Here is a 19,503-nt window from a genome sequence, read left to right as displayed (position 1 = left end):
CATAGTGGTCTGAAGCGAAAAATTCTTCATCCCATTCCAACACACCACTTCTCTGAGAGAACAGCCGTGCAGAACAGAAGCGTTGTACTTGAAAAGTGAATATTGCAGGACTGTCAAAAACTGGTCCAGCTGCAGCTGCCTCTGCAGGGCAGAGAGTTCCTGTGTAACGCTGGGCTGCTGCTGGGGCTGGCAATGAGGGGACAAAACAGGGTGGGAAGTTGGTCTCTGAAATCATGCAGGGCTCTTATGTTATTCCAAAGTACCTGCTACTGGTCATCCTAGGATCCAGAAGTCTCAGGGTATTGTATCTAATTATCATTATCATTATTTGATAGCCTAGTGAAAGGTCTCCCTGCCCATGGAAGGGGAGCTGGAATTAGATGATCTTTCAGGTCTGTTCCAAGCCAAACCATTTGATGATTCCATGGCATGGGATCACTGCTGTGCTCTGTTACACACTTTTCATGAGAAATATATTGCAACAATGCTGGTTCTGGTGTTTCCAAGCCATATCAGCTCCAGCTGTTGCTCAACTCACTCAAAATGCAGCTACCAGACAATTTCACTTTCACTTGGGAAGTTTAGATTCACACTGCCTTTTCTTCCAAGAAAGAATTTGCATTTGATCTGCTTTACATATTTTTACATATTTTTACTCTAAGTTTTCAATTTAAACCAAAACTCAAGGAAAGGTCAGAAATTTTTATCCAGGTTTTTTTGCAGGAAGATAAAGAATAATAGAAGCACATAAAGCTACCCATAGAACATACTTAATTTCTTGTGCATAATGAGAGGAACTTATGAGAAGACTATATCTGGAAGAAGCTATTATTCCAGACAATTTCAGAGACCAGTGATGGGGAGAGAAAATTAGCCCAGATTTTTACTTTCAGCAATGATCAGAAAAAGCTGTCTTCAACTGCACCCTTTTTTCTAACTCCTCCCAAAAGCACAGTGTTTCAAGGACATTTAAACAGGCTGTCTCAGGTGCAGCACAAAGGTTGTATTCATACAATTTGGAAAAGATAATATCCTTGTGATGCAATTTATTAGCTCGGCACCAAGAGTCAAAGCTTATCTGCAAAAGCACTTTTCAACCTTTGAAGCTATATAATTATACACACCATAGTAGTGAGCAGTTTAGCATTTTGCAGATATGTAAAGTAAGGCAACGCATATTCTGTGCTCCATAAAGTGTCTAGAGCAGAATTTTAAGATTACACTGTGAATCTCATTTCAAATCACACAGCACTGCCATAATGTGGCGTGAGCTGTTTTTTAAACATCTAAACTCCACTTCTTATGGACATGTACTCTAGTGTAATCCAGGCATTCAGGAATCCAGGAATCAGTATTTCCTATCTGATTTTTTTCAAGTTCTGTTAAAAGAAATGGGTAGTTTTTACTTACTCCAGTCATTCTGCAGGGAACTTCTTATATTTCACAATGCTTGCATTTTATTACTTCCTTGCATTATAGACTGCTCAGAGGTACCATGTGTTTGTGCATGTGAAGTATTCTATTTTAAGGAACCATCATTTAAAGGGGAATCATCTTACAGAGTCAGAAGATGTACAGCTGCTGTCTAAAGCACCATTGCATCGTCTAAGATTTTCATATATATTACAAAACAAGGGGTTTTTCCCCTTCATTTTTGGTGTGGTTTTTGATAATAAAGGAGCTATATGACAGTGTAGCTGGAAATTATGTACGGACAAACACTTGAATTGCTCATAATAAATTCTAGACAATATAGAATATAGGAGCCAAACAAGTGCTGAGGTGAAATGACTGGATGAAACTATATTTACCATTTCTTTTTAAATGAGGTTATCCTTTTTCCCAAAGAAGGTAGGGAAGCAGCAACGGTTTGAGACCTTTTCATTTTTTTTTTTTTTCTTTAATTACATAGAAGAGACCAAAAACGTATGGCTGTGTTTTAACACGTCCAGAATCACACACACACACCAAGGCAAGATAAAGATACTACATCTGTACATGAGTATTACACAGTGTATTTACACCTGTTCTATCCTTGCTGGCTCCAAACAGAGGTCAAGAAAAGCTGAGGAGGAAATGGATTTTGGAAATGAAATGGAATATGAAATGAAAATGGAATATATCTGGCATGGATTTTAATTTCAAAAAGAAAATTAAAACATAGAAAAAGAAGATTCTGTCCCATGTTATTACAAAAGGCAGTAAAAATAGAGGTTACTGTACTTCAGCATTATCATAAATCACATAAGTGTTATTTACCTCAACTTTGTACTCTGTACAATAAATTCACCAGGTAGCACAAAATTTGAGTCTGAACCCCTAATTTAGCAAGATCATGAGCAATCTCACTGCCTTCAGTGAGATTACTCATGATCCATGTCCTTTATTTTGAGCAAATGATGCCAGTCCTCTGCTGAGTCAGATCCTGAGGAAGAGTGGGAGAGCAGATGTTCCCTTACTCACAGTGGCTCCCGGGCCTGGAGAGCTAATTTGAAGGCACTTTCCCTACTACCTCAGCCCTGCAAGAGAGTTTCTACAGACACAGTTTCAGAAGTGTATTAACCAGTAAATTGCCTCTTACCATTCCTGCATTCTTTTTTCAAGTTCCGGAAGTAAGAATTTACTGTGGAAGGCATTTATCGATGAAATGTTGGAGAATATTTTATTAATCACTTCAGGTGGAAACGAACCTCGGTTGGCTTCCTCAAGGAGTCTGGAATAGAATACCTGCAATACAGAAAAAGAGCCACAAACCTATCAGCCCATGATATTTAACCAATAGAAGACCACCTATCCACCCCTCCTGCTCCAGCTGAGGCAAGATTAACATTTCAATAATACAGATGGGTAGTGATGAATTCATTCATTGCCTTTCCCTCTCTGGAAGTGAAATGCTTCTCCTCTCCTGACACCCCCCCTTTTGTTCTCATAAGGCAGGAGAGCACTGCAGGCAGGGCTGACACAAGGAGAGCCAAGCTGAAGCAGTGCCATTTGGGAGCAGCTCCAGACATCTCATCCTGTCTGTTTTAGCAGCTACATCATCTCAGCTTCCCCAGTCTTCCAGCAGTATTTTCCGCTCTTCTGTTCTTTGCAATTAGCATGATGTCTGATCACCATTAGCCCCACCAATTCCCTTGAATGTTGTATCCCCTTAACCTTTTGAAATCAAAGTAGTTGGCAGACTATGAGTGGTCCCCATGTATCATTTAAAGTACAGAAGAGACCAAGTTCTGAGTGGTCTATAGTCTCTTTTAAAAATAAATGTATTTTTTCTCCTTCAGTGGGCTAAACCTGACTAGGTGCAGCTACAAAATGTGCATCTGTTAATATGCACATCACAAAAACTCCATGCTTTTGGACAGCTCTTGTCCCTCTGCCACCCTCTCCCATGCTTGAACAGATTGCATATCCCTAGAAAAGGCTTCAAAAGTCTGGGTAAGGACTTGCAAAAGAAGCAAAGAGTCTGAAGACAGCAGCTTTGATCACTCCAACTGAGATAGCCAAAGTGTCTTAAAAGGAAAAAAGCCATGTACTGCCACATACACTCTAAAACATGCCCAGTTTGCTGCATTGCCAACAGCACAGCTAGTTACTTTGAAGACCATAAAGATTACACAACTTTTTAACCAAGCTCAGAAATATAACAGTCCCCTCCTAGTCTTCTGCTTTTCTCTCATGAGCAGCAGTTGAGCAGCTGTGTTTGAAACTAATTTTTCAGAATTTTCTCCAGTTAATATTTGAAAAACAGACATAGCAGTAGTGCACTTAAAAAGTCATCAAGGAAAATAATTGTGCATTACCCATCAGAAAAATCTATGCAGGAAGTAAACATATTTTTTTTATTTTTAAAGTTCTCTAAATCACTTTTTTTCACCCTGCAATATTTTGGCTTTTAAAAGTTACCATACATCCATCACATTAGGTCTGCTGTGTAAATCCACTTTCTTGAGGACAATTACTTAGATTCCCAGCAGCCTGAACAATTATTGTATCAGTTGAGACTTTTTACTTTTCATCAACTGTTTGTACAGCACTTCTGCACTGGACTTAAGAAATTTAAACTGTGGAGTCTGAGAAAAATATCCTGTAGTAAGGCAAAGCAAAGCTAGAGGCATCCAAGTAAAGGGTATATGTGTTATGTGGAAAGCAAACAAGACTTAGGAAGGAAAATTCTTAAGTCCAGACTTTTCAGTTTAAGAAATATCAGCTAGATTGTACAAAGCATGAGTCCAACCCTTTCCTTGCAGGAACAGTAATTTGTGTTTCTAAATATATAATGGTAAAATAGAGGATATTCTTTTTGGAATGGACAATTTCTAGGTTCTTTGGGACTAAAGAAAAATTCTGATTGGGTGGTTCAAATTAGAAGGATTTAGTAATTTTCAAAGGAGTGGGTGATTGCAACATTCACTCCAATTCACTGGAAGCCAAAACATGGTTATCCATCCTCTTTGTTGGTTACCATCATGATTACTTAAAGTGACATCCCCACACACAGAACATATTGCATTAAGAGCCACAAAATTCTAATACTTATTAAAAATGTAGCACTCTTAAAATAGAAACAAAGGCAAAACTTTGAGGCAACAGAAAATGACTGACTGGAAAATCAGCAAATTGTGAAAAACATGCCACATCTTCTGTAATTTATACCCACACTTATACATAGCCATTTGAGTGAATTCAAGGCAACACAATAAAAGCAAATTGAGAAAAATGTACCCCATCTAGGAGGTCCAGTCGGCTAACGTAGGCCTTTTCTGTTTGCAGAAGTTCATTGGCAATTTTGTGACGTTTCTGCTCATCTGTCTCCTGGAGGAAAAGAAGAGCAACTCTTAGGATACTGAAGAAAACATAATTTAATAATAACAAAATTTTTTTGAAAATACTTATAGCTACCTTGTAGTCCAAAAAGAAATACAAGGTTAACATTTATTAATAAACGTCAACTTTGAAAAATACATAATTTCCCGCAGTTTAATCAACACATACAAAAGCCACGGAATATCAGTCAAATTGTGAAGCAAAATTCAAAGCCTAGAAGATGTAGTATTTTCCAGTTTGTGTAGGGATCTTTGCCAAAGCACCAACTCCCTACTCAACAGATCAGCTCACATCCTGGTAAGTGAGTACCACTGACCTTTCAGAGCTGGAGGAGCTGATTTACAGAGCGAGAGGGAACAGATGGGAGCACTCAGTGCTCACCCCCGCCCCATTTCAGAACTTATTTGAACTGCATGTTCTTTGCACAGCAAAATTATTGAAAAATGTGGTACAAAACGTTTTATGTTCACCAATACATTCACTGCTGAACAATTGTTGACTGCAATTAGAGGACTCCTTCATTAAGTCTTTATGGAAGTAATTTTTGCATTCTGAGGGAAGTTTTCATTTTGAAATCTTTCATTCTGCAAAATATATTTCTGGTTCTTCTGCTGAACAGAAACTCAAAGCATTCCGTGAATTTTCAGTATTAAACTAAATATGTTAGAATATGTAATTGTAAGTTGCTGGGCAAAATTACTCCAAAACAAACAATGAAAGGACAGCCTTCTACAGTGTCAAAACATTATGGAAATGCCTCAGGCTGGCAAGTGTCAGGCTCAACAAACTGACACTTCCATTACAAGGTTCTTTCTCCAGATCTAGTGATAGTCTGTCTGTTCACATCTAACAACAACAGAGTCTTCCTGAAATAAATGGCAGTATTATCACATTGCTTATGGGAAACTGGTAATTGCTAGACAAACCATGAAAATTCTTCATTAAAAGAAATAAATAAAGAGGAGAGCTTGAGTGGTTTCTGATTTCAAGCTGGACACTGCTTCCTACAATGTTATAATAAACACTTGCAAGTACCTTTACAAAAATTGTGTGAAGAATACCAAATATTAAAGTACAGTCTTATATTTAAAGCAGTTCAGTGCATTTTCCCCCATTTTGGTATTCAATAAGTATTCCAAATTTCAACATATTTCAGTTCTAATATGCAGTGTTCACAGTTGCACTGCTACATGGCAAACCTCCTCCTTAAAAACAGGCTTTCAATAGTGACTTCAAAGCTGTTCATTAAATCTGTTTAAATCAGCATAGCAACCACATTAACCTGCAGAACAGTGTTTTAAGTGCTGTCAAGAGACATTGCAGGGAGCTGGAGATTAGCTATTACAGCTGCAGCTTGCTGCTCAGTGCAGCCATTTACAAAAGATCTCACATGTGGACTTGAGGCACAAAACCATGGAGGTTACTGGTTCCTCAGTAATTTTATTTTTTTTCCTCACCCGAGAACCCCACTTTCTCCCTGAAGCAGTGCTATAGAAGCAATCCATAGTTTTTAGAACATTACTTGAACTAATTAAGAGAGGGAAAATCATGCATAACAAACAAAAAAAAAATCACATAAAACGAGCTGAGCCCAGATTTCCAACCCTCTCAGTATCAACCTTAGACATCATCTTAATTCTTGAACCTGCACCTCCTTTCTACATCAATTGCACAACCTGACAGAGGGATCTTCTGTGTGGGGTAAGATGCACATCTCAGATGAGTTATATTTTAATCACTGTGGCGTGTTCCTATTCCAGCACAAAAACACACACCTAGAGGGTCAGATCAGAGCAAAATAGCAGAAAATTCTACTACTGCTTCTCTTTCAGCACATCCTCAGCGGACAAGCAGGGAGTCTTGTTGAGGGGAACTTCAGGGAACAATTATTTCAAGGAACATTTTAAACTTCTGTGACAATCCAGCACACATGGCAACTCAATGTATAAAACCAGGCAGAAATGGCTAGTGTGCTATACAGAGAACATTTACATTACACAGGTACATTATTTAATCCCAGGAGCAAAATATCAACAATGTGAGAGACCAAGAGTTGCATCAGCAGGGACTGCAAACCTGAATCTCTACTCCAATGCTTACAGTAAGTTTGTCAGCTGGATCTAGTTCTTTAGTACAAAGCTGCTCATGCCTAGAATAATTCTATTACTATGCATGCTTAAGAAATTAAAATAAGTGATTTTGAACTCTGAAATTAAGAAGAAGTGTGAAAAATGCTGGTGAAAGTATGAAGTTTCTTATTATCCAAACCAAACAGGAGCCATCTCCTGTCAAGAAAACTGTACCTGCCAACATGACAGTGATGTATATGATTCACTCTTACTCAGGCATAGCCCTTGCCCTGAGGGATTTGAAGGAATATATTAAACAACACAGACAGGGTGAGAGAAGTAGAGTATGAACAAATAAAATTTAAATTACACTGTGCTTGTTTCTTGCACAGCAACCAATAAAGCAGGAAAATTCTGGTATCCCTAAAGTAGTGGCTGTTCACAAGAAGATTTATGCATTTATATTGGTTGCTGAAGATACACAGCTTTGTATCAGGTAAAGAAGGCTAAAAACTGTAGAATCAAGAAGCTGGTAGAACTTCTCAAATCTTTCAACAGTAAAACATTTCTTGGCAGAGAATTAACTTTGCAAAACCAAAACTTTTACTCTGGTTAAACTGAAACATCACCCCACATTCAGAAATCCAGTATCTACACCAGGTTTCTGCATCTGAAACATCAGAGCCCCCAGCACTATCACTGAAAGAAGACATCATATAAGGATTTTATTTAAAGATGTTCAGTGGATTCTCCCCCATCTGTGGCACGCAGGCTGTCTAGATCCCTGTTTCCTACCAGTCTCACAGCAAACACTGACACATTTGTCCTCTTGTCCTCAGTTAGCTGCAGCAGCAGATTCCCCACAAGATGTTGTTCAGGAAGTTAATTGATTGAGATGTTCTTGTGCTATTCAGCCTCCGCAGTTTACACAAACCAATTTTTTTGACAGGAGGTTTTTCTGCTGCAAGGCAGGAAAGTTTTAACTTTTAATTGTCTTTTTGCTTGTTATGATTGTGTTTCATTACCTTCAAACTAATTCAGTCAATAAGAGAAATAAAGGATACTCTACTCTGGTTGTTTGGGGAAGTTGTTTCAGATAACACCCAAATTTAATAAGTTTTGCTCAACTTTTTCCAGAACCTGCAATAATCTGTCTTTAGTCAGATCTACACTGACTGGGGGGAGAGGGAGGGGAATAATTGTAAGAGCAACACTATTTCAAAACAAGCCTTCTTTTCCAAGTCCAAAAAGTAATTTCTGCACTGGTTTTGCATCAGTCACGAATTTAATTCACCCCTTTCAGCTGTGGATTTAGGATTACTTCTACTATACATGTACACATTTCCAAAGAGAGAGAGCACCACTTTCTGCTCTTTCCTGAACTAAGAAACACGACATGCAAGAGACAAGACACTTTGTATCAGCATCAAAATACATATATCAGACTCAAAGTTTGACTATGACTCACAAGCATCTGCTCCTTTTGCTTTTATTCAACTGTACTTACATTTTTAATCAAAAGGGCAGGAGAGTGCTGTTATCCTGTGTGGAGCAACTTCAGCTGGACTACATCCCAGTTTTAATATTCTATAATGACTAAGTAGGCATTTAGCAAAATCACAGATTGTCTAATGCTCTTAATTCTTACCAGTGTGTGCTTGAACACAGAAACAGCTTAAGGCTCCACCAGAACTCTCCTGTTGCTCATCATCCTTCTCCTAATCCAGACAGCGTGGCAGCAGCTCTTTAGACCACCACAGGGCTGATTTCCATCTCCAGGTTGCATTAACGCAAACTAAATCAGTGTTTGATTCTGTAAAGGGTGGCAGACACACTTCTCAACCCCACCAGACTAAAGGGGAAGTCCTTGCTGCACAAGGTATCTCAGGAAGGGCTGCTGTGACCCAGCTCAGTTTTACAGATTCAGTTTTGCACCAGTGCAAGCTTAAAAGTCATCCTGCATGGCTATGTCTTGGTTTTTTACCCTTCAAGCACCAATGAACAATATACATCCAGTTACAGCCACATTACACCTCACAAGCTGACTCAGAGTCAATATTAGACAGATCACATGTGCTGGTCCCAGCAGCTCCAAGACAGATTTTAAAGAGATTGCTGCCATTAGCATTTGTCCAGTTCCTTCCTGAACTTTAAGACAGAACTGCTTCCCTTTTCAGCTTTTTTCTTGAAAATGCTCCCAGCACCTTACTGCGTGACTTGGATTCAAGCTTAACATTGTTGCTCACTGAGAATTCAGCACTTTATAGGCACAGAGAGGGGAAAAAAGCATTTCCCAACAGGAGACAGAAACATTATCACAGGTGTGGAGGGCCAAAAGTGCCTTGGACTGTTCCCAGGCTTATGCTTAGGTGGAGATCATAACATTCATTACTGGAAAAAAAAAACATTACAGAAGAAAACAACCCCTAATAAAAAGAAGAAAACCACACAACCCATCACTTTCTTATCATTACCCAGGATATTTCATCCACCTTTCCTACTCACAGAATTACAGAATTTACCTCCTGGTATGTATGTATGCGATCCCCAGCTAACCAAACTCAAGTGAGCTGCTGCAGGTGCACACCTGACCAGCAGTGCAGAGCTTTTCCAGCATCAGCTGTTTGGCTCTGTATTGAAGAGGAGAAGCTCTCCTTGCCAAACAGGGGATGGCTGGAGCAGAACTGTTAATCACATTCACTGCTTTGGTACAAGGAGGCAAACTCACAAGTAAACTTTCACAAGTGAAAAATATGCACTATTTTTCAGCAATTAATTTCCCAAGACAGATTTCCTCCCACCCACTTACTTCGCTTAAGCATTTAAAATCTTCCTCACAAGGGAACTCAAATTCATCATAAGTTCTGCTTGCTAAAAGTCATGTATTTAGTATACCCTGAACATTGCATCTATCTGATCACTAGCCGACTGCCACTGCCTTTTCAGCTTTGACTTGCCAACCACATCCAAGTTAGGGATTCACACAACTCTTCTGCCTGAAGCTCTATCATGACAGTTTACTGCACATGGCATTTTATTTCATATACACCACTAACATGTGTCCCTTGTAGGCTAGCACAGCTGAAGCATGCTGCTAAACAGGCACACATATTTGAGTTTCACTTTTTTTAAACCTCAGATAACTAATGGGGAAAGAGCCAAGGGGATGAGGAGAAGAGTAAAAAGGAGAGGAGAGTGTGGGAAAAGGCAAGCAAGATTTTTTTCTTATCTTTTTCCAGAGGGAAAATAACCAAAATATTTCCAATTTCTGACCTGCTCCTGGAAGCCTATTTTTTGTAAATAAAAACCTAGAGAAAATAGGAAAAGTAGCGATACATCAGGAATGAAAGCATTTCTGTCTTTACCTTTATTTCTACAGGTTGATCTTGTTTACTGCTTTCCTCAGCCGGCTCCTCCTTGACATCAGCATCAATTCCTAGAGTTTCGCTGTCGGGTGGGAGCAGCGCGTCACCGCTGGGAGTCCTGTGGCAGCTGTTGAGCACCTGCTCCTCGCAGGCAGCCTCAGCTGGCAGGGGCTCTGTGTGAGCGCTCTCTCCTTCCCCGTTGGTCAAGCTGCTGTCCGTGGCCCCGTCCGGGAGCGGGGTGGACGCGGCCGAGCCGCGCTCCGGCGATCGCCGCTCCTCTTCCTCCTGCTCCGCCACGCCGTTGGCCGTGGGCAGCTGTGCAACCTGAGTTCTGTCAGTGCTACTGGTTCCCTGTGTCTGTAGTGAGTGCTGGGAGGGGAGTTTTGGCTGAGGTGATGGAGCGGACCCATATCTTCCTTGAGATTTAGTGATGTGGAGAACGGAGGGGTCTTTCTTGAAGTCGCTAGGGTTCAGGGAGCTAAAAGACCAAGCAAATAAAGCATGGGTGAGAGGAGAGTTAAATGTGGACTCATAGAAAATCCTAGTATGTGAAAAAGGAGAGTTGCACCACATAACTGATTTCTCCCAAAAAGTCTTCTTTTTCCAGTGTTAATATTAGGAAGTTCTGAGACCTGAAATGCAATAAAACACTTACAAACAAGCTTCTCTTACCAGAAACCCAGACCTCTGCCCATTCTGAGCCATTGCATCCCTATGTGTCTTGAATCACACGTGCATGGGAGATTTACATTGGATATTAGGAAAAAACTCTCCACTGAAAGGTCATCAGGCATTGGAACATGTGGTGGTGTTCGCAGGGGTCCCAGGATGAGGGAACAGACAAGGATCTGACTCCATGTTTCAGAAGGCTGATTTATTATTTTATTATATATATTATATTAAAACTATACTAAAAGAATAGAAAAAAAGATTTCATCAGAAGGCTAGCTAAGAATAGAAAAGGAGTAATAACAAAATCCTGTGACTGACCGAGACAGTCTGGACAGCTGGACTGTGATTGGCCATTAATTAGAAACAACCACATGAGACCAATCACAGATGCACCTGTTGCATTCTACAGCAGTAGACAATCATTGTTTACATTTTGTTCCTGAGGCCTCTCAGCTCCTCAGGAGAAAAAATCCTGAGGAAAGGATTTTTCAGAAAATATCATGGCTACAGGAACAGGGTGTCCAGGGAAGACATTGAGCCACCATCCGTGGAGGTATTTAAAAGGTGTGAGGATGTGGCACTTGAGGAGGTGGTTTAGTGGTTTGGCAATGCTGGGTTAACAGTTGGACTCAGTCATCTTTTGCAACCTAAATTTTTCTATTCTTAGCTCCATGAAACAGAGCAGGAAACCAAGAAACTGACAGACAACTTGTCCAAAGTGTCCCAGAAGGTTATTGATAGAAATGGAGAGAGGCTTGTGGTTTCCCAAGTTCTAGTCCACTGCTTAAACTAACAAATAGCCCATTCCCTAACAGCTCTTTAATTATTAAAAATTAATCAAATAAAATCAATCAAGAACATTTAGCATCCCTTTCCTTAGTTCAGATTATTCAAGGACCTTTACATTTTTTTCTCATTTCCAGTTTCCTTTGTTTCCTTTGTTTCCTTAGCAATGTCCTTTTTTCATGCTGCATCTTTTCTGAAGATCTTTGTTCTCCAAAATTTGTCTCTGCGTTAAACATATTATTTCTTGTTCCTGACTGTCCCCTAACTATTCCTGGTATGGACTTCCATCTTCTGGAAGGATGAAAACTGCTTACAAAATGTACTTTTAGTCCTTATTTATAGGATACTTTACACAAATGTTGCAAACATATCCTGCACTTTTGTGCATACAGATGAAAAATAACTTACACTAGCTTTTTCTTCCATCATATAACAAAAAAAAGTTTAAATCACTTTTTCTTTAGTCATGTAAAGACTATGTTTTTTTTATTAAATAAACTTAACTCCAGGATAAAATTAATATATTATTTCAGCTGCCTGCACAAAGAGGTTTAATTAACTTTCTGACATGCCTACATGCTTGTGGGCTAAACATACTAATGAAAATAAGTTATTATAGTTAACAATCACAATTTGCAGTTCATGAACATGCTACCTAGCCATTTCAAGATCCTTAATTAAATTGAAGTTCAGCTTCACAGAAGACATATTTTGTGGGCTGAGCTCATTCAAAAAAACAGGAATTACCTCCACTGGTTACGCAGGATAATCCAGAACCCGGCATGCTAATAATGAAAGTTTCTCATAAGCAGAGATCATAGACTTGAGTAGAATTTAGTCATTGGACAGGTATTACTGGTGCACCGAATAAATTATGCTGCCAAAAAACAACACAGCTTTCCATAGTTCACAAAATGTCCCTACTTGTAAAGGTCTATCAACAAGAAAGTTTTATTTCTTTATTTATAGCTTCCTATGATTGTATAATATGGAAGAAGTTCCTGCACAGCACAGCAAGCAGGTCTAGGAGGAAGAAATGTAAGGCTCAGTGCTGCAGGGCACAACAAACCTGAATAGTTTTCTTTCAGAAAGGTTAACATTATTTTTCTAAGGATACTGCACTGTTTAAAAGCTGGGTGATGCTTTGGAGGAAGACAGGAAAACAGAGTGATAGCAGGATTAGAGACTGGTGCTAAAAGAATTCACATGACCTCCAGTGCTGCAGTAATCTTGTTTTCCCATCTCTGAGAACCTGTCATCACCAAGTGCAATTAAATCTCTGCCTAATGACAGAAGTTTGTTGCAGATGAAGCTCTGAAATTATTTCTATTCCAACGGACAAAAACACTTTTGCAATGCTCAGCAGCTTCCAAATAAAGGATTAAATTTCACCCATCTTGAGGGGAAATTCTTTCAATAAAAGCCTTTTTAACTCTGACTCCACAGCAGGTCATGGATTCATGTACTCTGTTGTGCATCATTCATTCACTCCCACAGGGGGCCTCCCTTCTGAGATCCAAGGGATTTCATGTCCCAAGGGAACATGAAGAAACCACATCCAAACCTTGCAATGCTCAACTCTTACTGGACAGTTTCTGTTCCTCTGCCATGGGCCTTCTGGAAAGTCTGTCTCTTTGTACAGAGCAGATATATTAGAAACTTCTGTTTCAGAGTTTATAATGCCTCCACTTAGAGATGCATCATGTGCATCTAATTAAAAACACCCAAGAAACACCATTTTGTGAAAGCAGTGTTGGCTGTGGTTCTTTTTTCCCAAAGTTCCATGTTTCCCATAAACCACAGAATTGAAACTCAAGAACTTTTCCACCAAAATCACCAAGTACTACAAAGCAAGTCATTTAGGGAATGCATGCCATACCACTACAAATAAGTTGTTGAGTTCACCCTCTATACATGAACAATTGAAGTTAAGACAGTATGAAATTAAAACCAGTATTTCAGGTTTTTCTATTTGCTCATAAAAGTATTTTTTCTCCTTCAAGAAAAGAAGTATTTAATATTAGCTTCAAATTGCTGACATTTTCAAATATTCAAATTAGCTTCAAATTATTTCCAATTGCTGACATTTTCCAGGTTGTTTTTAAAATACTGCAGGTTTCTTTTGTCTTTTAAAGGAAAATTAGGAATAATGAAAAAGCCTTATGAAAAAGCACACCTTGTTAAGCCAAATATACAACTGGCTCCCGCTGTTTCAAAGCACATGCAGTTTTGCCATCAAGTTCTTTAGCAGGGATAGGATTGAGCTCTACCACAGTACCAATGTTCTTCCTCACAGTGATGCCTCTCAGGTTTTAGCTTTTATATTTTTCAGATTCTGTGCTGCTCTGTTGTGTAGTTCTGAGCCTCATATTAGGGGATGATGAGCTCTCTTCACAGAGTAGGGAAACAAAACAATTCCTTCTCTAGCTGGGAACCAAGGACAAATGATCCAAATTTCAGGCCCAAGAGCATAAACAATGTGGACTGAAGAGAGAAAAACAAGAAGGAGGGGACTTAATAAGCTAAAGCTGTAATTGGACAATTAACTCCAATATGCAAATGGACCAGAACTTAGCAAAGTGACTGGTCATGAATTTAGTGACCACTTTGGTTTCATCTGGGGTGTAGCCTTGGCTGGGCTCTTGTGCTGCTCCAGGTGCATCCACTGAGGCCTTCTAATAAATCCCTACTTTATTCTTTAACTCTGCCTAGCCTCTGCTCTAGGTCAGCCTTCACAAGGCATCAACAGCTTCAAGTTCCCACAATCCCCACACAACAAGCAGAGTTACAAAACAAATTCCATCACATACCTGCCTCCCTCAAAACGGTTGATGAGATCTGACACTTTACTGGACTTTTCCTTTGTGACACTAGAAACAGCAGCAGGTGTCTCTTCCTCCATTCTTGGTTTCTGGTTTGTTAAAGCTTTATGCCTAGGGGTTTGGTATGTTGCCTTCTGCAGATGAACTGGCTTTGGAGGCACTGCAAAGAACAACAACAACAAAAATCAATCACTCGTGTTTCTTTGAGTTTCTAGAATACAGAATCATAGAATGGCTTATGTTGAAAGGGATCTTAAAGATCATCGAGTTCCAAACCCCCTGCCATGGTCAGGGACACTTTCTGCAAGATCAGGGTACCTTCACAAATGAGATTTTTGCATAAAGAACTCATTGCATCAATGAAAAAGAGATACCCTTGGCTTTATTCAACCTCAAAGCTGCTTTACAAATACAAGGACTTCATGCACTGTTTGGTATTAGGGATCTTGTTCTATTTCTTGACTAAAAGCTGAACCATATGCTACTTTAACAAGCTAGAAAATTAGGGAGTTTTCTTGGTTTCTTTCTGTCTGTTTGTTTTCATAGTATACTGTAGGAAATACATATGAGAAGTTTATGACTGCAGATTTTGTAATAAAAAAGAATTAAGCACAAAGGAAAGACAAAGGAAATTGCTGTCCCAGAATTCTGGTGCTCTCATTCTTTACCTTATCCCTTGTGACCTCAGTAATAATCATCAGTAGAAAAGGTATTTGCCTTCAGCTTTAAAATTCCCTTACTCACTGAACCTTTGTCTAATTATACTGCTGAAAACCTTCCCCCCTGAAAACATTAATTTAATTCTTGCTTTTTCCCCATCCTTACCACAAGTCCTTCTAATTAGATTGTTGATGATCAGCCACTGCTTAATACAGCAGTGACTAGAACACAAAAGACAAGGTGACACATAAAGCAACTGAAGTCACATCACTAAAATCTTTAAACAACCATGCAGCATTTGTGGGCAACAAAAGCACATCACAGTCTGGGCCCAAATGCATTCCACATTGGAGCAATGAATGTCCAGCTCCATCAAAAGGAGAGACTTGATGGAGAAGGACCTTAATTCCCAAGAACACTTGTTCATTCCCACACACATCCCCAAAACATACTGTGGGAGCAGTGAAAGCATTTGACATGAAATTGGAAAAAAGTAATTGAAAGGCAGGCATAAATTGGCAGGAGTAGGCAATATCCTGCCAGTGGAACCAGTGCCCCAGGGGCTCAGGCACTGCTCCACAGGCACCACATTCCAGTGGGGCACAGTGCTGGCCCTCCAGCAACTATAAAACCTGCCAGTGAGCAAGGGAAGGGAAGGAGGACTTGAACTGGCTTTTTTACCACTCTTGTGGTAGGGACAAAAGCTCCAGTACAGGATACACAATAGATGGATGTGGAAAAGCCATGTTCCTTGCATTGCTGGTGCTAGAATATCTTCCTAACTTACCCTGGAAAACCCATGCATCACAGGAATGATCTTAGATCCCATCAACTGGTATTTGAAAGGGATGTTGAAAAAATTCTTTCAAATACACTAATCATAGATGGTGATAAACTTGAAGGAACACTAAATTAAGGACAATTTTTCATTTCTTACCTTCATTTAATTTATAGGTAATACAGGACGCAATATTTGTCTGTGTTTCCAACAAACTAATTGCAGTTTAATGGGATTGCAGTGATCACTACAGTCTGAAAAGTACCATGAGAGACACTGTGAAGAAATGAATTTGCCATAAAAATCTTTAGACTTCAATCCTATCAACTGCAAAGGCTGATAGATTAAATAATCAGAGGGAGAAGGAAGATAATTACTGTAGGTCAGATGCTTTTACTGTGCATATGTGCACCCTCAGTCCTCAGAAGTTTTATATTTATTAACGCATGCGAAAAAAGCAAGTTTGGGGAAGGATGCAGTAATGCTGCTCTTTTGAAACAGTTATTTGCAACCCTGAAACAAGCAGATTATTAAATTGTGCAACTGCTTCAGTGTCTGCAGTCCCTCCTGAGCAGCCCCATGCAGCCCTGCTGCAGCTGCAGTGCAGTGGAACAGCTTTCCCCAAATTCCCTCTCCCCAGGGATCCCGGGCAAGGCCTGGCAGAATGAGGCCAGTGAGCATCCCGTAATTGTCCAGGCACTGAAAAGCTCCCTGTGCTGACAAAGCCATGGGACAGCTGAGCCAGGGAGACACCAGCAGGCTGGGGAAAAGCAGGACACAGCACTGATCACAAGGACATCCCCTCGGGGAGGAGGGGGACAGCAAAGGGGACACGGAGTGGATTTGCTGACCAGCACCACCGTCACTGACATCCTTTCATAGAAATCCTTTCTTTAGGATTTTTCCTCTTCTGAGAAGCCGAGGCCCCAGAAGCAGAATGTAAACAATGGTTATCTGCTGCTGTGGAATGTAACAGGTGCAACAGGGATTGGCCCATGGTCCATGTTTACAATTAAGGGCCAATCAGGGACCAAGTTCTCTGGGACAGATTCACAGAGAGCTCTCTTGTTTATTGATTCCTATTCTATTCTTAGCTTAGCAGCTTCTGAACTTCTCTCTTTATAGCATAATAATAATGTAGTATATATCATGGATTAATAAATCCAGCCTTCTGACCATGAAGCAAGATTCTCGTCTATCTCCCTCACCCTGAGGAACCCTTGCAAAGCCATGAAACACACCACAGCAATGTGCAGGAACATTCCTTCCTCTTGCAATGGACTCTGTACAACCCCAGTCCTGGGAGATCTCTTATGCAATGGACTCGTACAGCTCTCCAATTCTTCTGTACATCTCATGAAATGTTAATAATCCTCACAAGGATATATTAAAACTGCTAAACTTGAGGGAATTAATATCTACTGATAAAGCAGAAGGAATTAGTTGGTAGCTATTTTTATACTGGATCCACAGGGACAAAAATCAAATTCTAGGACATTTTGTGGAAGTGTCACAAACTTCTGCAGCTGAAAAACCACAGCTAAGCACATATGGCAAGCAATCGGGAACCTCTTGTCAAACTGGACAATCCCCATATACTGAAAATCACTTTAATGTCTTCAGAAGACAACCACAAACCAAGCAGTCAATTCACTTAGGTAAAATATTTTATTCCTTACTCCCTATCAGCACCTAGCAGACTGCATTTCCCCTACCAGCTGCTGCTGTAGCTAGTGTAGGGTTCAGAAATACTGCCATGGAGAAAGAATAGTCACAAGATCAATGGAAAGAAAAGAATCAGTAGTGTAGAAAAAAAAAAAAAAAAGGCAATCCACAACCCTCAAACCTTCCTGTAAGGTCAGCCTTGTTAACAGGGATTATGGAAAGCAAATTCTATTAATTCTTTCCTCAATGTACTTCTGTAGTGTTTTATTTTAATCAGATTATTTTTCAGTGTGCACAGAGCAAGGATCTTAAGTGGAAAAAAAGCGAAAAGACTGCCCTATTGTAGTAACCTGCATAATACAGAGCTCTGTTTGAGTCTATAAATACTTTTGCCTCTGTACTGCAGAATTTTGAGCTCATTAGGAGATATGAACTGCTTATTCTGCCCAAAGAAAACCCTTCCATATACTGAGGTAGCAGATACTGTACACTGCTACCAAAATCAAGATTTATGCTGCAGTGCCTGCCTGTGCATTCAACTTTGCATATATACATAAGGAAATGTCAGGTAATGCTTTATAAATGGCCCAAAAGATACAACCACCTTTGCAGACTCCAAAGCATATCAACAAAGGTCATTTATCTCTTGTCTTATAAAGTATAATGTGTTCAATGGTTAAAAATGCCGCTATGCCTTGACTCAATGGAAATGAAGTTAAAAGTTCCTGTGGTAAGCAACTACAGCTCTCCTGGCTGAGTCATCCATCATCACCAGGAATATCAAATGAGCACTGCTGAATAAATGCCAAAGATTTATACTCTTAAGAACAACATGAAATAACCAGTAACATAAACACAGCAGAAAGAGAGAAAAAAAATCATCTTCTCTTTGAGATGTGCGTTTCCACATTTTTGGTTCACGCCACAAGAAGAATCTTTCAATAGTATATCAAGAGAGAAGACCAATAATAATCAGATGTCTTTTGTTCTCTCATTTGTCATCTTCACTGAGATAATTTGGGGATTTTTTTAGTTTTAGTTAAAAAGAGACTTTGTAGCAGGTTTCTTAAAGGACCACCAAGACTGGAGAAGCTTACCTGGGAACAGCCATCAGTTTTAGTTCCACTCACTTCCATTCAATTTAGTTTCATTTGCCAGGGAAGTACAGTCTATATTTCAGTCCTTTAAGAGGTCTCTCAGCTTTTTTAAGCCCAGGCCACTGTCAACTTTTAACCACAGACTATATAATAACTGAGAAAGGAAGGCAGGATTCATGCTACACGGCAGATATTCAGCTAAAATTGAATGCCAAACTTTAAGTGTTGAATCTGTTGCATCCTAATCATTTCACAGTAGCACAAACCAGGCCAACATTTGGAGTGGAAATTCACCTCCAACCCAAACAAAAATGCCTCTTCATCCTCAGCAGGAGACTCATAAGTACTCCTAGGCTCTCATTAGAAAAATTTAAATGAGCAACTGATGCACAGTCTTGAACTGACAAGGCACTTCACTGCTTTGAAGAAGTGTTGGCATTTCCACATATTTTGCATCCTACAAAAAAACTGCCTTGTACAGACAGCAGTTTCAGTGCCCAGTATTTAGCAACTTGACATCATAAAAGAACAGATGCAAGAGGATCAAAGAGCAAGGAATAGAAGAAACTAGGGGGGGAAAAGGTAATTTTTACATGTCACTCTACATGAACTCTGCTATTGCAAGGTTCAGAGGACTACCCAAATATTTATAGGTAAGGGCAAATTTCAAATTATTTAACAACTTAGTTCCTCTCTTGTGGATTCACATGTGGTAGCATATTTTGCTATTTCCACTGACTGCCTCCAGTGTGGATTAGTCCACTT

At 39.6% G+C, this 19,503-nt stretch overlaps 1 protein-coding gene across 2 annotated transcripts in view; it reads right to left on the bottom strand.

Annotated features, from left to right (window-relative positions):
- FGD4 (FYVE, RhoGEF and PH domain containing 4) overlaps positions 1-19,503 on the bottom strand; it is a 57,205-nt gene that overhangs the window by 19,988 nt on the left and 17,714 nt on the right. For both annotated transcript variants that reach the window (XM_058022495.1, XM_058022496.1), the window contains exons 3-6: positions 14,527-14,698; positions 10,259-10,736; positions 4,723-4,812; positions 2,582-2,727 (exon numbers count right to left, since the gene is read on the bottom strand). In XM_058022495.1, coding sequence (XP_057878478.1) covers positions 2,582-2,727; positions 4,723-4,812; positions 10,259-10,736; positions 14,527-14,698 — 886 coding nt within the window. The remainder of the gene's footprint in view (positions 1-2,581; positions 2,728-4,722; positions 4,813-10,258; positions 10,737-14,526; positions 14,699-19,503) is intronic.

This window comes from Melospiza georgiana, chromosome 4 (assembly GCF_028018845.1).
Source record: "Melospiza georgiana isolate bMelGeo1 chromosome 4, bMelGeo1.pri, whole genome shotgun sequence".
NCBI lineage: Eukaryota > Metazoa > Chordata > Aves > Passeriformes > Passerellidae > Melospiza > Melospiza georgiana.
The sequence above is the reverse complement of the archived record's forward strand: the minus strand, read 5'-3'. Positions and strand labels throughout refer to the sequence as shown.